Raw genomic sequence first — 17,626 nt, forward strand, 5'->3', positions numbered from 1 at the left:
ATTAATTTATTCGACTAGCTAACTAACTATCTCCTGAAAATGGGCAAGCTATGAGTGTGGAGATTTTTCATGTTCTGAAAATAATGAGTTAGAACGTTCAGCATGCATATTTAATGCTATATTAAACTGAGACCATATATTAAATTAGGGGAATGATAGATGTTACGAAAAAAAAATCGTGAAAAGAGGCGAATGTTGATTTGTAAGAAATCCCAACCGTTTACTTTATCAACCTTTATTAACTAAATTCTATTTAAAAATATCTCAGCCTTAGATATTACATTTTGTGTAATTCGTATACCAAATAGCATCTCTCAATAAATTAATGATTTATTTATTCAAAATCATCCAAAACTCTTCCGTAATTATTATTATTACTATTAATAGTATTTAAATTGGTTTATACAATTATACCTAGCTATATTTTGTTGTAAATTAATATATGTCTGCATCTAAATGTTAAAATATGTTTTAAGTACCGATAAAGATGGGTGTTTATTTGTTTTAGGTGTTTAATAAAAAAAAACACATTAAATTTCTAACCTATCAAAACTTTTGTTTTGAATTAGAGTTAAAAGTTTAAATGATAACATGACACCCTATGAATACATATTTTTAATTTAATAAATAATTTTAATAGTTTTATGTTATTATTTAATTGATGACAAAGATTATATATATATATATATCAAAGATCTAATTGAAAAAAATTATTAAGAATCTACAATAAAATCAATTATTTACCATAAATCTAAAACATATTTAAGTCTTATTTAAATTATTTTTCTTTCTTATTATATTACTTTTTTCATTTTTATTTATAAAATTCAATTTTTTAAATTTGTTTATGAAACTTAATTCATCTTATGAATTAATATTTTTAGACTAAAATACTCCTAATTAAATAAAAAAAGATATATTAGTATTTTATTAAAAAATATTAATAATAATGATATTTTAAAAAATATATATAAATTTAAGATAATTTATTATTATAAAATAAATTAACTATTTAATTAGGGGTAATACGTTTTTGTTTCTTGTAAAATTTTGCTTTTGGTTCATACATTGTGGGTTTCACTCCAATCCAGAATTTATTCCGTGCAATTATGGCAGCTTTGCCATGGTGTAAATTCATTCATTTTTGAACTCATGTGAAGTGCTTTTATATATCGAGAGAGAGAGAGAGATTTATCGCTTTATTCTATACCCATCATCACTGAGAGCTAGAGTACTGCTCTTGCAGCAGATCACAGAGAAGGTCATCGTAAAGAGCGATCTTTCTTCAGTGGAAAAGTGTCCGGCCACGATGGAAGCCCAAGTAGTAAAGGGATCAAAGTGTGAAGACTGTGGGAACCAAGCGAAGAAGGATTGTGAATACTCAAGGTGCAGAACTTGCTGCAAGAACAAAGCCTTTAAGTGCCAAACCCATATCCGAAGCACTTGGATTCCTGTAGATAGAAGGCGCCACCAGAAACTGGAGCACCAACCTCTCACTACTAATCTTAAGGCAGATACTATTCCTAAAAGGCACAAGCACAACCCATATTCAAGTACTGTACATTTCTCCACTTTAAACTCTATAACCCAAATTATGTTTCATAGATACATTTTTTTTATTAATAAATGTTAATGATTAGATTGTTAGTTTTTATTAGTAAGAAAAACAAAACTCATGATCTTTTTGATTGTCTATTATTTTTTAAGCATCCAACAAATCTTATATCTCTGATTAAGATCCATACATAAATATAATACAGCCCTAACACCTTTTTCCTTAATTCTGCTGTTATTATTCCATGTCTCTAAAACATCATCATACTCATAAAATTAAGCAGCAGATATTATTCACCAATTAGCTATTTTCATCTTTTAGCTGAAACTTCAATCTGACATCAAAATCACTACTCTTTTTTTTTTTACTGCAATCACTACTCCTTTTATATATATATATATATATATATATATCATTGATTATTTGCCTAATTTAGGTTTAGAGGAGTTCAAATTTCCAGCTGTTATGAGTTCCATGGCGTTATTCAGCTGCGTTCAGGTGCGTTCCATGGATGACACGGTTAATGAAATTGCGTATCAAACATCTGTGAACATTGGAGGACATGTATTTAGTGGTCTTCTTTATGATCAAGGTCCTCAACAACAAAGCTTCAATGTTTCTAAGGGTGACAATAATAGCTCCATAGACCCTTTTGTTCAACAACACAGTCTCAATCTTAGGAGTAGTGCTTCAATTCACACTCGTAATGGTGCAAGTGCAAATATGCCTCCACTATCAGCCACTGCATCAGCTCAGGAACCATTTTTTCCTCCGCCACATCCATTTCCCTTAGCTTCCTTCAGACCTGATATGAGATACTTGTCACACCCTAAACCTTAATTAATTTCTTTCTGGATACTGGAGAAAAAAACGAGAGGGTATACTTAGATGCGGGAAAAGAATAGAATGAAATACAAAATACTTACTATTTAGAGTGCTTTGGATATGCGTTGGAATCATATTGAATGGAAAAATCACACTTTTCAAAGCAAATACCACATTAAATGCAACTTTTTCTAAAACACACACTTACCAATAGCGCCTTCTTGGAGGACTTTATTGTTCAAGAATATATGTAGAAAACTCTAGATGAGCAACATATGGGGGACAAATTCATTATTCAAGTAGATTGAGGGAGCTTCTTGTTGTTTTGGTTGAAATACCAATGACTCAATTATATTATATATATTATACATTTGTTAGCTGTTACTAATTAGAGTTTGGAATTTAATTTAATTAGCATGAAGCACATGCCCCTACTTATAGGTTTGGCAGTTTTGTCTTCTTGTTTAATTTGATGTGATTCACTTTTTTTACATCTTTGTTAATCATAATGTTCCTTCTTCAAGTCCCTTTTGTCGCCATTATACTGTAAGCAAAGTTGGGACAAATTGCCAGTTTTCATTATCATCAATATTTTATTCTACATAAATACAATTTGTTTAGTGTCATGTCTATAATCTGCATCAAACCCAATGTTTCTAGATAGGAACAAGCAACATGATATCATAACTAATGAAGATCGATATTAATCTCCGGTTTGGCAAGCCAAGGATTTTTCAAAGAGGTAGGCGCTTTTGCTTGTTTCGATGGCATGACGACGTTGAACACAAATCCAAAAGGTTGTTGTTTTTCTTTTGCCTCCCCAAAACGAGAATGCGCAGTTTACCTAATTATGGGCAATGCCTTAGATTTCCACACTTCAAAAACCATTCTCAAAGCAAAAGACAATCATTTTTTTGCAATACACAACACTTTTTAAGCGTAATAATAGATAAAAAATGTTGTAGCTGTAAGTTGCAATATGAATCTGCATTTAATTTAATGTGCTTTCTTTTGTCATTTTCTTGCTTGAAATGCGGGTTCAATTCGAGATAAACGATTTATATATGTGATTTTTTTTTCTTTCTAATGGTATATATATACATGTGAAACCTAGCTTTAATATTTTTGTATAAGTGTACATACATGCACCGCATAAACACACATGTACAAGGGAAGCTTAAGAACAAAGGAGGAATCATCCATAACCCTAAATAATTTAAAACAATATGCAATTTTTTGGTGCTGTACAAAAGAGGTTATGAAAGGCCAAGCATCTTGTGAAACTTAGTTTCAATAGTTAGCTTTTGCAGTAAAGTACTAGATAAACCGAGTGCGCTCAAACTTTTTATAGAAAAGAGGCCGTCACTAGCTATAAGGAATACTCGTACACAACCTGAGGAATATATCCTTTATATATATATATGCTTGAAATATAAATATAGAGGCACGTACCAAACTAAACATGTCTAATATGCACTAAGAATTTTCCAGACTGCATGCGGGTTCTCGATCTCCCACAAATGGGTTATATATATGTGTAGTGATGACTTGCTAATTCTGGCTCTTCATGATATTAAAATTCTAATTTTTTTTATGATGGATAAACAAATTAAGTTCAGAAGAGGACGTTGCTAATATTTAATTAATACTGGAAAGAAATTAAATAGGATGAGAAAATCAACTTTCTTAAAGTTGGTAGCAATGAAATCGCAAATGTCTTTCGGCAGAGCTTTTAATTAATTAAGAATGCATATATGATTAAGTAAAGCACTTCAAACACCCCCCTCTGATCTTTTGTACCAAAAAAAACATCCCCTCTCTTTTATATATGTTCGCTGTAGCGTTAGAGATTTATATATTAAGCTGAAGATATTCTCCTCATCAGCTGCCACTCAAGCTATGGAATTCTACACTTATTAGGTTGGCTTGATCAGTGAAACTGACTTACATAATGTTTTATAATAAGTAAAATATTAAGCTTAGGTCTTTAATGGAAAAAAACGTGCTTAAAAAAATAAGTTAAAATTTCATTAAAGAAGTTATTATCTAATAAAAATTAGTTATTAATTAAACTATTAGATATTTCACGTACCTAATACGTTAACAAAATAATTATGAAATTTGGACTTGCTAACTAGATTGATCAAATATAATAAATATTTATTTAGATAACAAATTTCATAATCACTTTCATAAATAAAAATTAAGTTGAGCAAAGTAATTTATAAAAAACTTCTCAAATTAACTTTTGTAAAAACTAATGTTTAACATAAGCATAAGTTAATTTTAGCTTATAAAATTATTTTTATTTTTCTTTCATATTTTCTTTTGTACTTATAGATAAGTTTATTAAAATCAATATTTGGAAAAGAACAGAAAAATAATCAGTACTCCATATCGTGTACTTATATGGCATGTATTTCCCTTTTCTCTCCTCCCTCACTAACAAATATGAATAGGTCTCGTGGCTATTTTGTTACCCAGCTTTTTGCTGTTCTTGCATTGACATGCGAAATCACTTCTTTCGCTATTATTTAGATGTCAATTCCCAACTTCCAAACATGATAATACTTAAGTTTATTTATCTGTAATTCGTCCATCGCTGGATGCCATATATGTGAGAATGCATGTACACACATCAACATATTGCTCATTTGATTCTTGTCTATAATATATATTATGTGAAAAGTAGCATAGCAAGTATGTTTTGATGCTTTACTTAATCTAAATTAACCAGAGACATTAGATGCTGATCTAATCACCTCAAATATTATATTGTGTAAAATGTCATTATCATCGAAAAGAAGCTCAAACCCTTTAAAACCAAAGTGTTTTAAAATTGATGACAATTATTGTATAGTTCTATGAGCTTTATTTTATAGTTGTTAAAGGAATGATGGATTTTTTAAAAGATTTGGTGAAAATGTACTGCAATTATATCGACCTCTTGTTAAACTGTTAAGACGCACCGTTGGATTTGAGTAGATATTTTGTTTTTTCAATAAATGTAAGAGAGGAGATCGAGTTATCCTTAAGATATCTTTTAAGGTAAAGTTATTCTCTTCTATAATTTTATATGCAATTAATTTTTTTAATCTAAAACATTAAATTAAAAGTTTCTAGCTAGTGAATAGTCTAACTGATCTAACTTATAATAGTAATACTTATAAAATAATACTAATAAAATATTGCATTTTCCTTTTTTGAAATATCATCATCATCATCATAGTATTTTTGTTTTTAAAAAGAAAGTGTCATATTTATCTTTGGACACAAAATCACTACGTTCTTGTGATATATTAAAACAAAATATTACAAACCCTCAAAACTAATGAATTCAAATGAGAAAAAATAATATTAAACGTGAATAATAAGTGTCTAAATAAATTATCAGTTTTTATTATAACAGGACAATGTTGTAAGCAAAAAGGCAATTGAAAAGTAAGAATAATATTAAAAACAATGTTAATAATATATTAAAATTAAAATATATATATAAAAGAAAATGATATGTAACTACTTTATTTATTTATTTATAAAACATAATAAATACATCACTTTATCAAATTACTCACCTAAAGATAATTTAATCATCTTAAAATATTATTCATTATTTTAATTATCTTGGTTAATATTCTTTATTTTATTAGTCATGTTAGTACTAAATTAACTGGACTTAATCGTAAGAACTAAAGAAAAAAAAATATTAAAAGAATGTCACGAATCTAAATGTAACAAATATTTTTGCAAAAATGCAACGGAAATATTCTATTGTACACTGTGCAATAGAGTCTTGATTCCATTCCACAACATTTAAGCATTTTTTAGTGCAATAAAAGTGTGTTTCTCGTATACACTACGGGGAAAAGTATTTTTGAAAATTTTGAATGGTGGGAGGGGCGAATAGCAAATGTATTGTTGCCAATAACAACCTCCTAAGAACAAAAACCAGGGGAGTTTTAACTATTCAGGGTATTTTTTTTTTCATGTGGGTGGCTTTCAAATTATTTCTAAAAATGGGATAAATCTTAATAGGTATTATGATTTCTGAATTATAAGTCGTAACATCTCTTATCACTTATTATTTATTTATTTATTTTAAATAAAATCATAAAATTATTTATGACTCTAATGTAATTTTTTATTTACGATTTCAAAATTGTTAGATTTTTTTATTTTACAACTTCAAAGTCATAAATTTTTTTATTTATATTTTAGGACATTCAAGTTGTAATATTTTTTTTGTTTTTTTATATTATATAAATAATTTTATTTATTTAATTATTAAATAATTGTCTTTAATTTTAATTGTTATTATTTTTATTTAATATATTGTATATTTTTTATGGTTTATTTAATATGTTATATATTTTTTTAATATTTTTTATTAAAAATATTTTATATATTTTTTATTAAAAATATTTTATATATTTTTTAATATTGTTTTATTTAATATATTTTGTATATTTAAAATTTAGAAAATCTTTTAATAAAAAGAGATACTAGAATTGAAAGAAGATATTAAAATTTTAAAACACTTTAATTTAAAAATTCAAGACATTTAAGTAAAATTTACATGTTTTTTAACAAAAAAATTAATAATAATGAAATGATGTTTCACAATAAGATAATCAACCTAAGTGCAACAAGATGAGAAACCTTGACACATGTCTAGAAAAACTTATTGTGAGACATCATATCATTATTAATATTTTTGTTAAAAAAATATGTAATTTCTATATTAAATGTCTTGAATTTTTAAACTAAAGTATTTTAAAATTTTAGTATCTCTTTTTTTTATTTTAGTATCTATTTTTATTAAAAGATTATCTAAATTTTAAATATACAAAATATTAAAAAAATATATAAAATATACAAGATATTAAATAAAACTAATAACAAATAAAATTAAAAAAACTTATTTCAAAATTAAATAAATAAAACAATTAACCATTTTTAAAAACTTGAAAAAAAAAATAAAATACAAGTAAAATATATAAAAAATATAAAACACATAAAATATAAATAAAATAAAAAAATACAACTTTGAAGTCATAAAATCCAAAAAAAATTAATGACTTTAAAGTCATAAATATAAAAATTAGATTGAAATCATAAATAATTTTATGACTTTAGTTAAAAATAAATAAATAATAATTGATAACAAGTGTTATAACTTATAATTCAGAATTCAAAACACCTATTACAATTTATCTCATTTTTTAAAATAATTTGAAAACGACCCATATAAAAAATGAAAAAGAAAACATAACACTCCCCCAAAAACAGCTTTCTTATATTTTAAGTGGGGTTTTTCTCTATGCATCCAACACAATTTCTGGTACATCCATCATAATAGTGCGATTTTAATTTTGTCCTTCTATAAAATTGATACAGATTGTCAATTACGGAAGGACAAAATCAGAATGGCGCATGTTGGTTGGGTGTATCAACAATTTGCTGGATGCGCAAAGTAATGTCCCTGAAGCAGCAACATAAAGGCCCAGATCCAAGCCCACAGGTTTTGGCGGGAATCCAGAACTCTTTCCCCGCCATACCTTGCAGCTATTCATCCCTACTCTCTAGTCACTACTCGCATTCGCGCGCGCCCAAACACACTCTTTCTTCTCTTTCAGATTTTGATTTTCTGTTGGCACACCAAAGCCATGGCTTCCGACTCTTCTCCCCCGAATTTCAACAACGGTTCGTGTCCCTCATCTCTCTCACTCTCCGTTTTTCATTATGAATTTTGTTGAAACCTTTTTTTTTTTTTCAGGACCTTCATCCCCCGATGACTCCCTTTCCAGCCCCATCGGCAATACCTTCTCGTCACCGGCCAGTAGACGCCGCCGCCGCTCCTCCACCCCCTCCGCATTCGCCACTCCGTCGGAGCGCCGCTCCCGATTCGCCTCCTCCGATGCCACCCCTACCGCGCCGCGCTCCCGCCAGAGAAGCGGCGGCGGGCGCGTTCCCGCCACTTCCACCTCCACCACCGACGACGTTCCGGCCTCTTCAGACGGCGGAGACGGCTTCGACATGGACGATGCCAGGCCCACCTTCGTGTGGGGCACCAACATAAGCGTGGAAGACGTGAACGACGCCATCAAAAGGTTTCTGAGGAACTTCAGAGACGCGTCTTCGTCGCAGGGTGGTGACAACGATGACGGGTTGCACTTGCACACAGAAGGGAAGTATGAGAAACTGATCAGACAGGTTATTGAAGTTGAAGGAGATTCTCTTGATGTTGATGCGCGTGACGTGTTTGATCATGACCCTGATTTGTACACTAAGATGGTTAGGTACCCTCTCGAGGTGCTTGCGATCTTTGACTTGGTTTTGATGAACATGGTTGGCGAATTGAAGCCTATGTTCGAGAAGCACATTCAGACCCGTATTTTCAATCTCAGAAACTCAACCTCTATGAGAAATTTGAACCCTTCTGGTGAGTTTTAAGTACCATTATTCAGAATTATGTGTCTTACTGTAGACAATTGGGCTCATATAATAACTTGATGGCATTTTTTTGATAGATATTGAGAGAATGGTATCACTGAAGGGAATGGTTATAAGAAGCAGCTCAATCATTCCAGAGATCAGGGAAGCTATATTTAGGTGTCTTGTGTGTGGATTCTGCTCTGAGCCAGTTCCTGTGGAGAGAGGTAATTTCATGTACTCACTTGTCATTTTAGTGTATCTTAAGATATGTAATGTTTTGCCAACTACTGTTATTTTTAGGGCGAATAACCGAACCCACTATATGTTTGAAGGAAGAGTGCCAATCCAGAAACTCCATGACACTTGTTCACAACCGATGCAGGTATGCACACCTCCTCTTTATCTGTATAATAATAAAAAAAAGCTTGTAAATTAACAATTTGGAATGGGAACACTTGATTTTGTCTGTCCGATAACGTGGTATAATATTGGATGAGCCAGATTCTGGTGAGTCTCCTTTGATTTCTCACTCTTTCATTGATTCAGTTCCTTTAGATTTTTGCTTTTGAGCAATCTGTGGCTGACCCAAGATTTTCTGGCAAAGTAAAACATAGGGGAATAACTTAGGCTTCTGAATCAGTTGTCATTCTCCACTAAATTCACCTTTTATTACCTGTAAATACCTTGTGAAACTAAATAACTAGAATCCCTATAGACTTTAGTGACTTGGGAACTATTATTGTTGCAAAGAGTACTGAACTCTTTCTATGTTAGTAAATAAAATCAGCATGTTGTCAATTTAGATTGAACTTAACCTTTGGTTGAGTCCGGTGTGTAGCTCAATCAAATCTCAACCTAAAATCAGGTAAGTTGTGACAAAGGTTAAGAACCATTCTTCCTTTGTCATGAGGTTCAGATATGTACAGTGCTTTAAAAATTAATATAATTGAAGCATACTGGGTAGACTTTAGTGACACATAAAAAATGGGATGATGACAATGGCTATTTGACCCTATTTAAAATATTTTTTTTATTATTTGTAGTTATTTTGCTTAGAATTATGAGCTTAGATTTCAGTTCTGGTAACCATAACTTAACAAATATATTTTCTTCTATAACCAGGTTTGCTGATAAGCAAATTGTGAGGGTCCAGGAGACACCTGATGAGATTCCGGAAGGAGGAACACCTCACACAGTTAGCTTGCTGATGCATGACAAGTTGGTGGATACTGCAAAGCCAGGTGACAGAGTTGAGGTGAGACTGTAGACAGACTTTGTGATAAATAGATAAGTGTCCATAAGCTAGTTTAATCATCACATAACATGTTTTATTTTCATCAGGTGACTGGTATTTATAGGGCTATGAGTGTCAGGATTGGACCAACACAGAGAACTGTTAAGTCATTGTTCAAGGTATGTGTTATATGTTCTTAACTCTTTACATTTATTATGTTGTCTAATTGATGTTTTAATTTTGTCCTCTTGTTGCAGACATATATTGATTGTCTTCACATAAAGAAGACCGATAAGTCCAGGATGTTGGTAGAGGATGCTATGGATGTTGATGGCCAAGACAAAAATGCAGAAGTTCTCTTTGATGAAGAAAAGGTGCAGTTTGTTTCTATTTTCTATGAAATCCACTGCTTGCTTTATGCACTTGCTAATTGCATTCTTATCTGAGTTGCAGGTGGCTCAACTGAAGGAGCTCTCAAAACGGCCAGATATATATGAAATACTGACAAAGTCAATGGCCCCAAACATCTGGGAGCTAGATGATGTGAAAAAAGGTCTTCTTTGTCAGGTTAGGCATCTTTCTAGTTGTGCATTCATTGATTGCTTGTCCAATTTTCTAAGGATGCTAATTTATAATTGGTTGCAGCTTTTTGGTGGCAATGCTTTGAAGTTAGCTTCTGGTGCTAACTTTCGTGGCGATATAAATATTCTTCTCGTTGGCGATCCTGGGACAAGCAAGTCCCAGCTACTTCAATACATACACAAACTATCTCCACGTGGCATTTACACCAGTGGAAGGGGAAGTTCAGCTGTTGGATTGACTGCTTACGTAACCAAGGACCCCGAAACAGGAGAAACAGTATGGACCATGAATACATAATTTTTTACTACCTTCTACACAATGAAACCTAATTATAATTATTTTTGCTCATGTTTCAGGTTTTAGAGAGTGGTGCCCTTGTTTTGAGTGACCGAGGTATATGTTGTATTGACGAATTTGACAAAATGTCTGACAATGCAAGGAGCATGTTACATGAGGTTGGTCATATTCTTTGTGTGTACATATTTGCCAATGAAGTATTTTTTTAGTCATCTGTTCTTTTCTCAAAATTCTTCAAAATTTTAGCATGCACCTTTCTCTGTTTATTCCAGGTGATGGAACAACAAACCGTTTCAATAGCAAAGGCAGGTATTATTGCTTCCCTCAATGCTAGGACTTCAGTGTTGGCTTGTGCAAATCCAAGTGGGTCAAGATATAATCCTCGCTTGTCTGTCATTGACAACATACACCTTCCTCCCACTCTTTTGTCCAGGTTAGATATTGCACATAAGCACTAGATTATGGGTCTGGCAGCACATTTTTGCAATTTCCTACCAGCCATCTTAAATCTATTAGCTATGTTTTATGTTGGTCTCACCTCTGATATTTTTTATTCATTGCTAAGCAAGGCGAATATTAAACATAGTATTGAATCAGTTAATTCTCTTTATCAAACCATAGTGTGAGAAGTAGGCTATAAATTAAAGCTTGTTACTGAATTATCTTGCAGATTTGATTTAATCTACTTGATGCTTGACAAGGCTGATGAACAGACTGACAGGCGCCTTGCTAAACATATTGTGTCCCTACACTTTGAGAATCCCGAGGTTTAGAAAACTTGTGATCATCTCATTCAATGTCAAGATCCAAACTTCAGTGCTTTTACTTACATCTTTGTATCTGTAATTATAGAACGTGGAACAGGACGTGTTGGACATTTCTACATTAACCGATTATGTTAGCTATGCCCGAAAGCACATACACCCACAGCTTTCTGATGAAGCCGCTGAAGAATTGACTAGAGGTTACGTAGAAATAAGAAAAAGAGGAAATTTTCCTGGGAGTAGCAAAAAGGTAATATCTTTTACTTCAAAATGATTCCATTCTTTGTAATGTTTAACTAAAATGTTTTTTTCTTAAAATATTGCTTACCAATCAGTTTAGATAACAAGTTCACCATGACAAGTAGAATAATTTCTCACAATTAAGAATGTGTGATAGGTCACCGTTATCATGTATAATTAGTATTCATGTCTGTGATATGAATGAATTAATCCATGATGTTGGAATTGTGCTGATTTTCAATTTTTCGTACGTGTTTCCCTGCTGTGTTTGCTCACCTTCCCAATCAATTAAACAGGTGATAACAGCAACACCAAGGCAGATTGAGAGTCTGATACGCCTAAGTGAAGCATTGGCTCGGATGCGCTTCTCAGAATGGGTTAGTTAGACTAAATTTCTTCATGAAGTGCAGATATGAAATTGCATGGATAATTATTTAATAACCTGAAGCAAACAGGTTGAAAAGCATGATGTAATGGAGGCATTTCGGCTTTTGGAAGTTGCAATGCAGCAGTCTGCAACGGATCATTCTACTGGTAGTTTTCCAATCAAATCTGATTCTTATATTTCATCTAGACAAAGATAAAAACGTGTTTAATGTCCTTTTTCTTATTTTCAAAGGAACTATTGACATGGATCTTATTACTACTGGAGTTTCGGCAAGTGAAAGAATGAGGCGAGAAAGTCTGCAACAAGCAACTCGTAACATAATCATGGAGAAAATGCAGATTGGGGGACCATCTATGCGCTTATTGGAGGTATGGTAGTTCATTCTGTATGAAAGTAAACACTAGATTATACAAGTTTGCTCTGACTTTTTAATATAATTAAAATGATCTTGTAGTTATTGGAAGAATTGAAGAAACAGGATACTGGTAGCGAAGTTCATCTTAATGATGTAAGGGTGTCCTTCTCTTTTATGAAATGATTTTTTTTAACCTGTGTTTATGCATTCTCTATCTCTAAGGATAAATTAACTAATGGGCTAATTCTTGTTAATGCAGCTAAGGAATGCAATTGCTACTCTGGCTACAGAAGGATTTGTTACCATGCACGGTGACATTGTAAAAAGATCTTGATGGCACGAGACAGTAGTGACATCAGGGGACTGTCTTATAGTTATTAATTATAGTGGGTTACTGTTTTTATTCTTTAACCTTCTTACCCAATCATATGCATCCGGAGTTCAATGTTACGTACATATTTTTATATACGGTGTCTTGTGAATGCATCTATTGGTAGTTATTTGGTTTTATCTTTTTCCTTATCCGAACATCTTTACTGTTAGGTGTTTCATTTTATAATTAAACATGTATTACCTTTCTTGACGAAATCGATCTGCTAACTTTCAATTTTCCCTCCATTTCAAGACAGTTTTTTTCTACTTTTTTTCCTTTCAAATCTTTAGTTTTAGAATTTTAATATGTATTTTTGCAATTTTTTTCTAATTATACCCGTATATATAGTTGAATAATTAAGACTAGTTTTGGTAAAATATTAAAAAGTAATTATAGTCTAAGTATTGATAGAAGTCAGTATGAAAAATAAAAGCAAGACTGCAAACGATTAAAGAGAGTGCCTCGTTCTTCTGCAACATGAGCAGGAACTAAGGCCTCTGGACAAGAAAAAATAGCAAGGGCCGTTGGGAAGAAGACCCTTTCTTTGCTAGGAAATTGGCAAAAGCATTTCCTTCTCGTAACGTATGTTGAAAATGTAACTGCATGAATTAATGCACTAGGTGGTTTTTTAGGGGTGATTTTGATGTTGTTCCAGATTGTATTTTCAACTTTTTAATGCTTGTATTAGCGTTTTGAAGAGATTTTTAGTCTTTTATAATTATACCGTCCATTCCTGCATCCGAAACAAATTAGTATATACAATCATCCGATGTCCAATGATAGCAAACGGACACTCTATCATAATGTCGCACCACGAATGCCGGATGTAGGCAGTTTCTTTGTCCGTGATAGCCACGGAGAAATCTTGTCATGTGGTCTGAAAGAGTTAATTTACTATTGACATTGTAGTGGCTTTTTGTGCTAACCAAAAATGAAAATTTATTAAGAAAATAGAAAGCTCGTTGCATTTACCTTTAAGTGTGATATAAGATTTTTTTTTACTAAGTTACGGTAGATATTTTTCAAGTTTAAAGTAAAATATCCCCTCAAAAAAAGCTTTCAGTAAAATATAATATAAGTTATTAGAGTTGACTTAACGGTGAAGTTTTTCTTTGGCCTAGAAATGAATTTTACTTCTTATAAAAAATAAAATTCTCATTTTGATATGCCTATAAATGAAAATAATAATATCAAATTCAATATAAACAAAAGCTATTGTTAATAAAAAAAATCTTTATGTTGTGTAGAGGAAACCTGAACAAAAAGAAGAATGCATAACTGCCTTTTTGTCATTGGTTATAAATATAGCCTCTTAGAATGTTTTGATTAATAAATATTGTAATTTTTTGAGCCACCGATAAATTCAATAGCACATAACATATTTCCTAGGAGTAACTCAAATTTATCGACTAAACTAATCCACACACAATGCATTGAGTTTTGTCAAATTATTTAAAAGAAAAACAATAACAGCTAGTACACTGACAGAAAATAAATTTAGTTTAAGGAATACCTTCTCAATTGTGAAGCTAATTTCAAATTTATTTTGGGTTGGTTGCTTGAAGCTTGAAAGTTTTCAAAGATGAATAATTTTAATTTGCAATTTTCAGATCTTATGATAATTTCGAACATAGGATCAATATTGTATGGTTTGAATTCATTGTTTTAATTAGTTAAAATACTTTAAATTTTAAAGAGAAAGTATGATATTTTTCTTTGGTGATATATTAAGAATAAATTATAAACGTAGAATGTTGTATTTATTTAAAATTATAAATATAATTATAATTATAAATATACAGATTAAATTGTAATTAACTAACATGTCATTAAGCTAAGTAAAATTAATTTTAGATTTATTAAGTAAGTTCTTGAGTTCAAATTTTATTAATGAAAAAAAATGAAATTACAAGAAAAAATCCAAGGTGAGTATGCCTAGTTCCGCATAAACCGCCATAAAAATTAAAGTAGCGTTTGAGTCAATTTTTTTTTTTGGCTTTTCTTCTCCTTAAAAGGAGAAACTAGACCAAATAAGTTTTTATAAAGCTCTTAAAAAAATAATTTATTTATTTTGCTAAAAGCAAAGTATTTCATAGAGCTTTTATAAAAACTTCTGAAGTGTAAAAATCATCCGAATGAGTTTTGTATCTTTCAATAAAATTTATTCTACACGCACTATCAACAAATTTATCTTAACCAGTGAAAAATGAAAAAAGGAGCTTAAAAATCCTCCCTCCATCAACTTATGTAAAGCTTTCCGTAGCTTCTTCTTCGAATCCCAAGTTTTTTTTTTTCTTGTCGTTTGATCCCACGTTATCCTGCATAGCTATCGTTTGGAATTTGTCACTTGCATGGCCATTGCTTTTTTATCTGAAAAGGAGAAATGATTTATTGATTTATATGTGCGTGATATTTTCAATAATTGAATTAAATAATTTCTTATAAATAAAGGTGGGGCCTAAGAAAATTAAGTGTCAGACAAATAACATAACATAATAAATCACACAAAATTGACTTTTCTACTATCCCTTTAAAACGATATCGTTTTAAAAGTTGTGAACACAACTCTCAAAACAACATCTGTTTTAAGGGGGTAGCACTATGATAACTTGAAAAGGAATAATAAAGAAGAGATAAAAGAAAAATCACACATTAAATGAGGGAGAAAATATTTATCCAAGAGGTGTTTGATAGAGTTATGAAAATTTTTCATAATTGAGAATATGAATTCCTTAAAAATTATGATATCGAATAAAATAAATATTTATATTTTATGTTTGATTTGAAAAACACTAAAGAATAATACAAATCAAGCTAAAGAGAATAAGATAAAATTTATAAGTTTAGTTATTCATAAAATTATAGAATAACTTTTATGAATCTAATAGACTTTGAGAGTGATGTTATCTGTTAATGAAAAAAATTTATTTAGTTGACAATTATAAATATATAATTTTTTTAAGAATCAATGACTTATATGATATTTTAATAGTTACCTTAATTTAATAAGATCAACATAATATTTTTTTAAATTTACTGAATGAGAAATTAATTTGGAAAAGTAAGATTTTCACTTTTTTTCATGGGAAAAAATTTGTGAAAAAATAGTTAAAAAACATCTTTGGAAAAATCCTTTCTCAAGAATGTTTTTTTTTTTTAAAAAAAATAGATATTAAACATAAAAATTAGGATTTATAACCTAAGAATCCCATAAAACTAAAAGTTTCTCCCTTACTAAACAATCATAAAATGAAAGATTTAGTATAAAGTAATAAATTATTTTTGCCTTTAACTTTAATTTGAAATGAGATATTTTTATAAATACATTCATTTAAGAAAAAAAATGATTATACACTCATAAAATAAAAAGTTATATATTATCATCCAACTACAATCTATCATGTAAGACGGTTGATTTTTATAATAATTATTTTGAAAGTCATATTATAATAATTTGTAATTGAATTAGAGTATAAAACTTTTTTTTCATCTCATCATTTAAATCATCAATGAATAAAACTATCTTACACTTTTATTGCATGCATCACCATTTGGCTCATCATTTAAACCATTAATTTTTTTTATCCAATCTAAATCATTAGTGATCAAACTTACCTTTCTATTTTCATTTTACAATTCTATAAATCTATAGCATTAATAAACGGAATATTCATTTTTGATGTCCACAAATTTTGGACAATTTTACGCTTTATCACTTTTTAAACTTCAACTATTGTTCTCTCCTAGTAGCTACCCACTACTATTATGATGTTATTTACTTTTTTTTAACTTCTAAATCTTTTTTTATCTTTGGATTTTTTTTTTTACTTTTATTTAAATATATTGGAATGACAATAGATAGAGTCTTATAATACTCGTAATTATAAAAACATTACCTTTTTTTTAATATCCAATCATTTATTAAAAAAAATGACGAAAACGATTCATTCCCTGGCTTGGATAATTTGATATAATTGATTATTTCTTTTGACGCTTCTCATTTATTCTTTTAGAAAAATATTTTTTAAAATTTAAGATAATAATAAATGTTTTTTTAATCTTAAATATGCTTTTATTTTTATGTATTCTTAATTATTACATTCAAAAAATATATGAACAAAATGTTAGCATATATAAACAAATGAAAAACCAAGAAACAAAAGAGATAGCAGAAAAAAAAGGATAATATAAAATTAAAAGTAAATATAAATGAACATATTATTAACATAATTTCTAATAGCATTTATTTTAACATAATTAGACTTAGATATATATTAGTCTATGACAAAGTGTGCTGGAAAAAAATAATATTTATTTTAAAATAATAATAAGATTTAAATATATTTTTTATTCTAGTAATTTAGTAGTTTTTATTTTTTTTTCTTGTACAAAAATTGTTTTATTCATGGTTAAATATATTTGTTTTATTTTTTTTGTCTTTAAAAGACTTTAAATAATATTTTTTTTGTTCAAAGTTTTTTTTATTATTTAAAATACTATGTAAAATGCTTTAAGAACAAAAAATATATTTAAGTTTAATTATTATTATTATTATTAATTGAAAAAGAGACACTTTGA

At 29.8% G+C, this 17,626-nt stretch overlaps 2 protein-coding genes across 2 annotated transcripts; both read left to right on the top strand.

Annotated features, from left to right (window-relative positions):
* The first annotated feature begins 1,036 nt into the window (after positions 1-1,036).
* On the top strand, positions 1,037-2,762 carry LOC100790751 (protein SHI RELATED SEQUENCE 3). Its single transcript, XM_006590814.4, has 2 exons — positions 1,037-1,553; positions 1,992-2,762. The coding sequence occupies exons 1-2, from the start codon at positions 1,310-1,312 to the stop codon at positions 2,393-2,395; spliced, it is 648 nt and encodes a 215-aa protein (XP_006590877.3). The 5' UTR covers positions 1,037-1,309; the 3' UTR covers positions 2,396-2,762.
* Positions 2,763-7,923: 5,161 nt separating this feature from the next.
* LOC100782586 (DNA replication licensing factor MCM4) lies at positions 7,924-13,263 on the top strand. Its single transcript, XM_003537806.5, has 18 exons — positions 7,924-8,083; positions 8,157-8,822; positions 8,911-9,039; positions 9,116-9,197; positions 9,938-10,070; positions 10,157-10,228; positions 10,307-10,423; positions 10,503-10,616; positions 10,695-10,907; positions 10,988-11,086; positions 11,201-11,361; positions 11,599-11,695; positions 11,781-11,942; positions 12,229-12,309; positions 12,388-12,466; positions 12,552-12,688; positions 12,775-12,828; positions 12,935-13,263. Exons 1-18 carry the CDS (start codon positions 8,047-8,049, stop codon positions 13,007-13,009), a joined length of 2,508 nt encoding a protein of 835 aa, XP_003537854.1. The 5' UTR covers positions 7,924-8,046; the 3' UTR covers positions 13,010-13,263.
* Positions 13,264-17,626: the final 4,363 nt, after the last annotated feature.

The sequence above is a fragment of the Glycine max genome, chromosome 11 (assembly GCF_000004515.6).
Source record: "Glycine max cultivar Williams 82 chromosome 11, Glycine_max_v4.0, whole genome shotgun sequence".
Lineage (NCBI taxonomy): Eukaryota > Viridiplantae > Streptophyta > Magnoliopsida > Fabales > Fabaceae > Glycine > Glycine max.

Excerpts from the sequence above, each read along its gene's own strand:
- LOC100790751 (XM_006590814.4), top strand. The coding sequence starts at position 1,310 with ATGGAAGCCCAAGTAGTAAAGGGATCAAAGTGTGAAGACTGTGGGAAC. Across the intron at positions 1,554-1,991 it reads CAAGCACAACCCATATTCAA|GTTTAGAGGAGTTCAAATTT; the intron begins GTACTGTACATT and ends TGCCTAATTTAG.
- LOC100782586 (XM_003537806.5), top strand. The coding sequence starts at position 8,047 with ATGGCTTCCGACTCTTCTCCCCCGAATTTCAACAACG. Across the intron at positions 11,087-11,200 it reads CAAGGAGCATGTTACATGAG|GTGATGGAACAACAAACCGT; the intron begins GTTGGTCATATT and ends TGTTTATTCCAG. Across the intron at positions 12,310-12,387 it reads GGATGCGCTTCTCAGAATGG|GTTGAAAAGCATGATGTAAT; the intron begins GTTAGTTAGACT and ends TGAAGCAAACAG.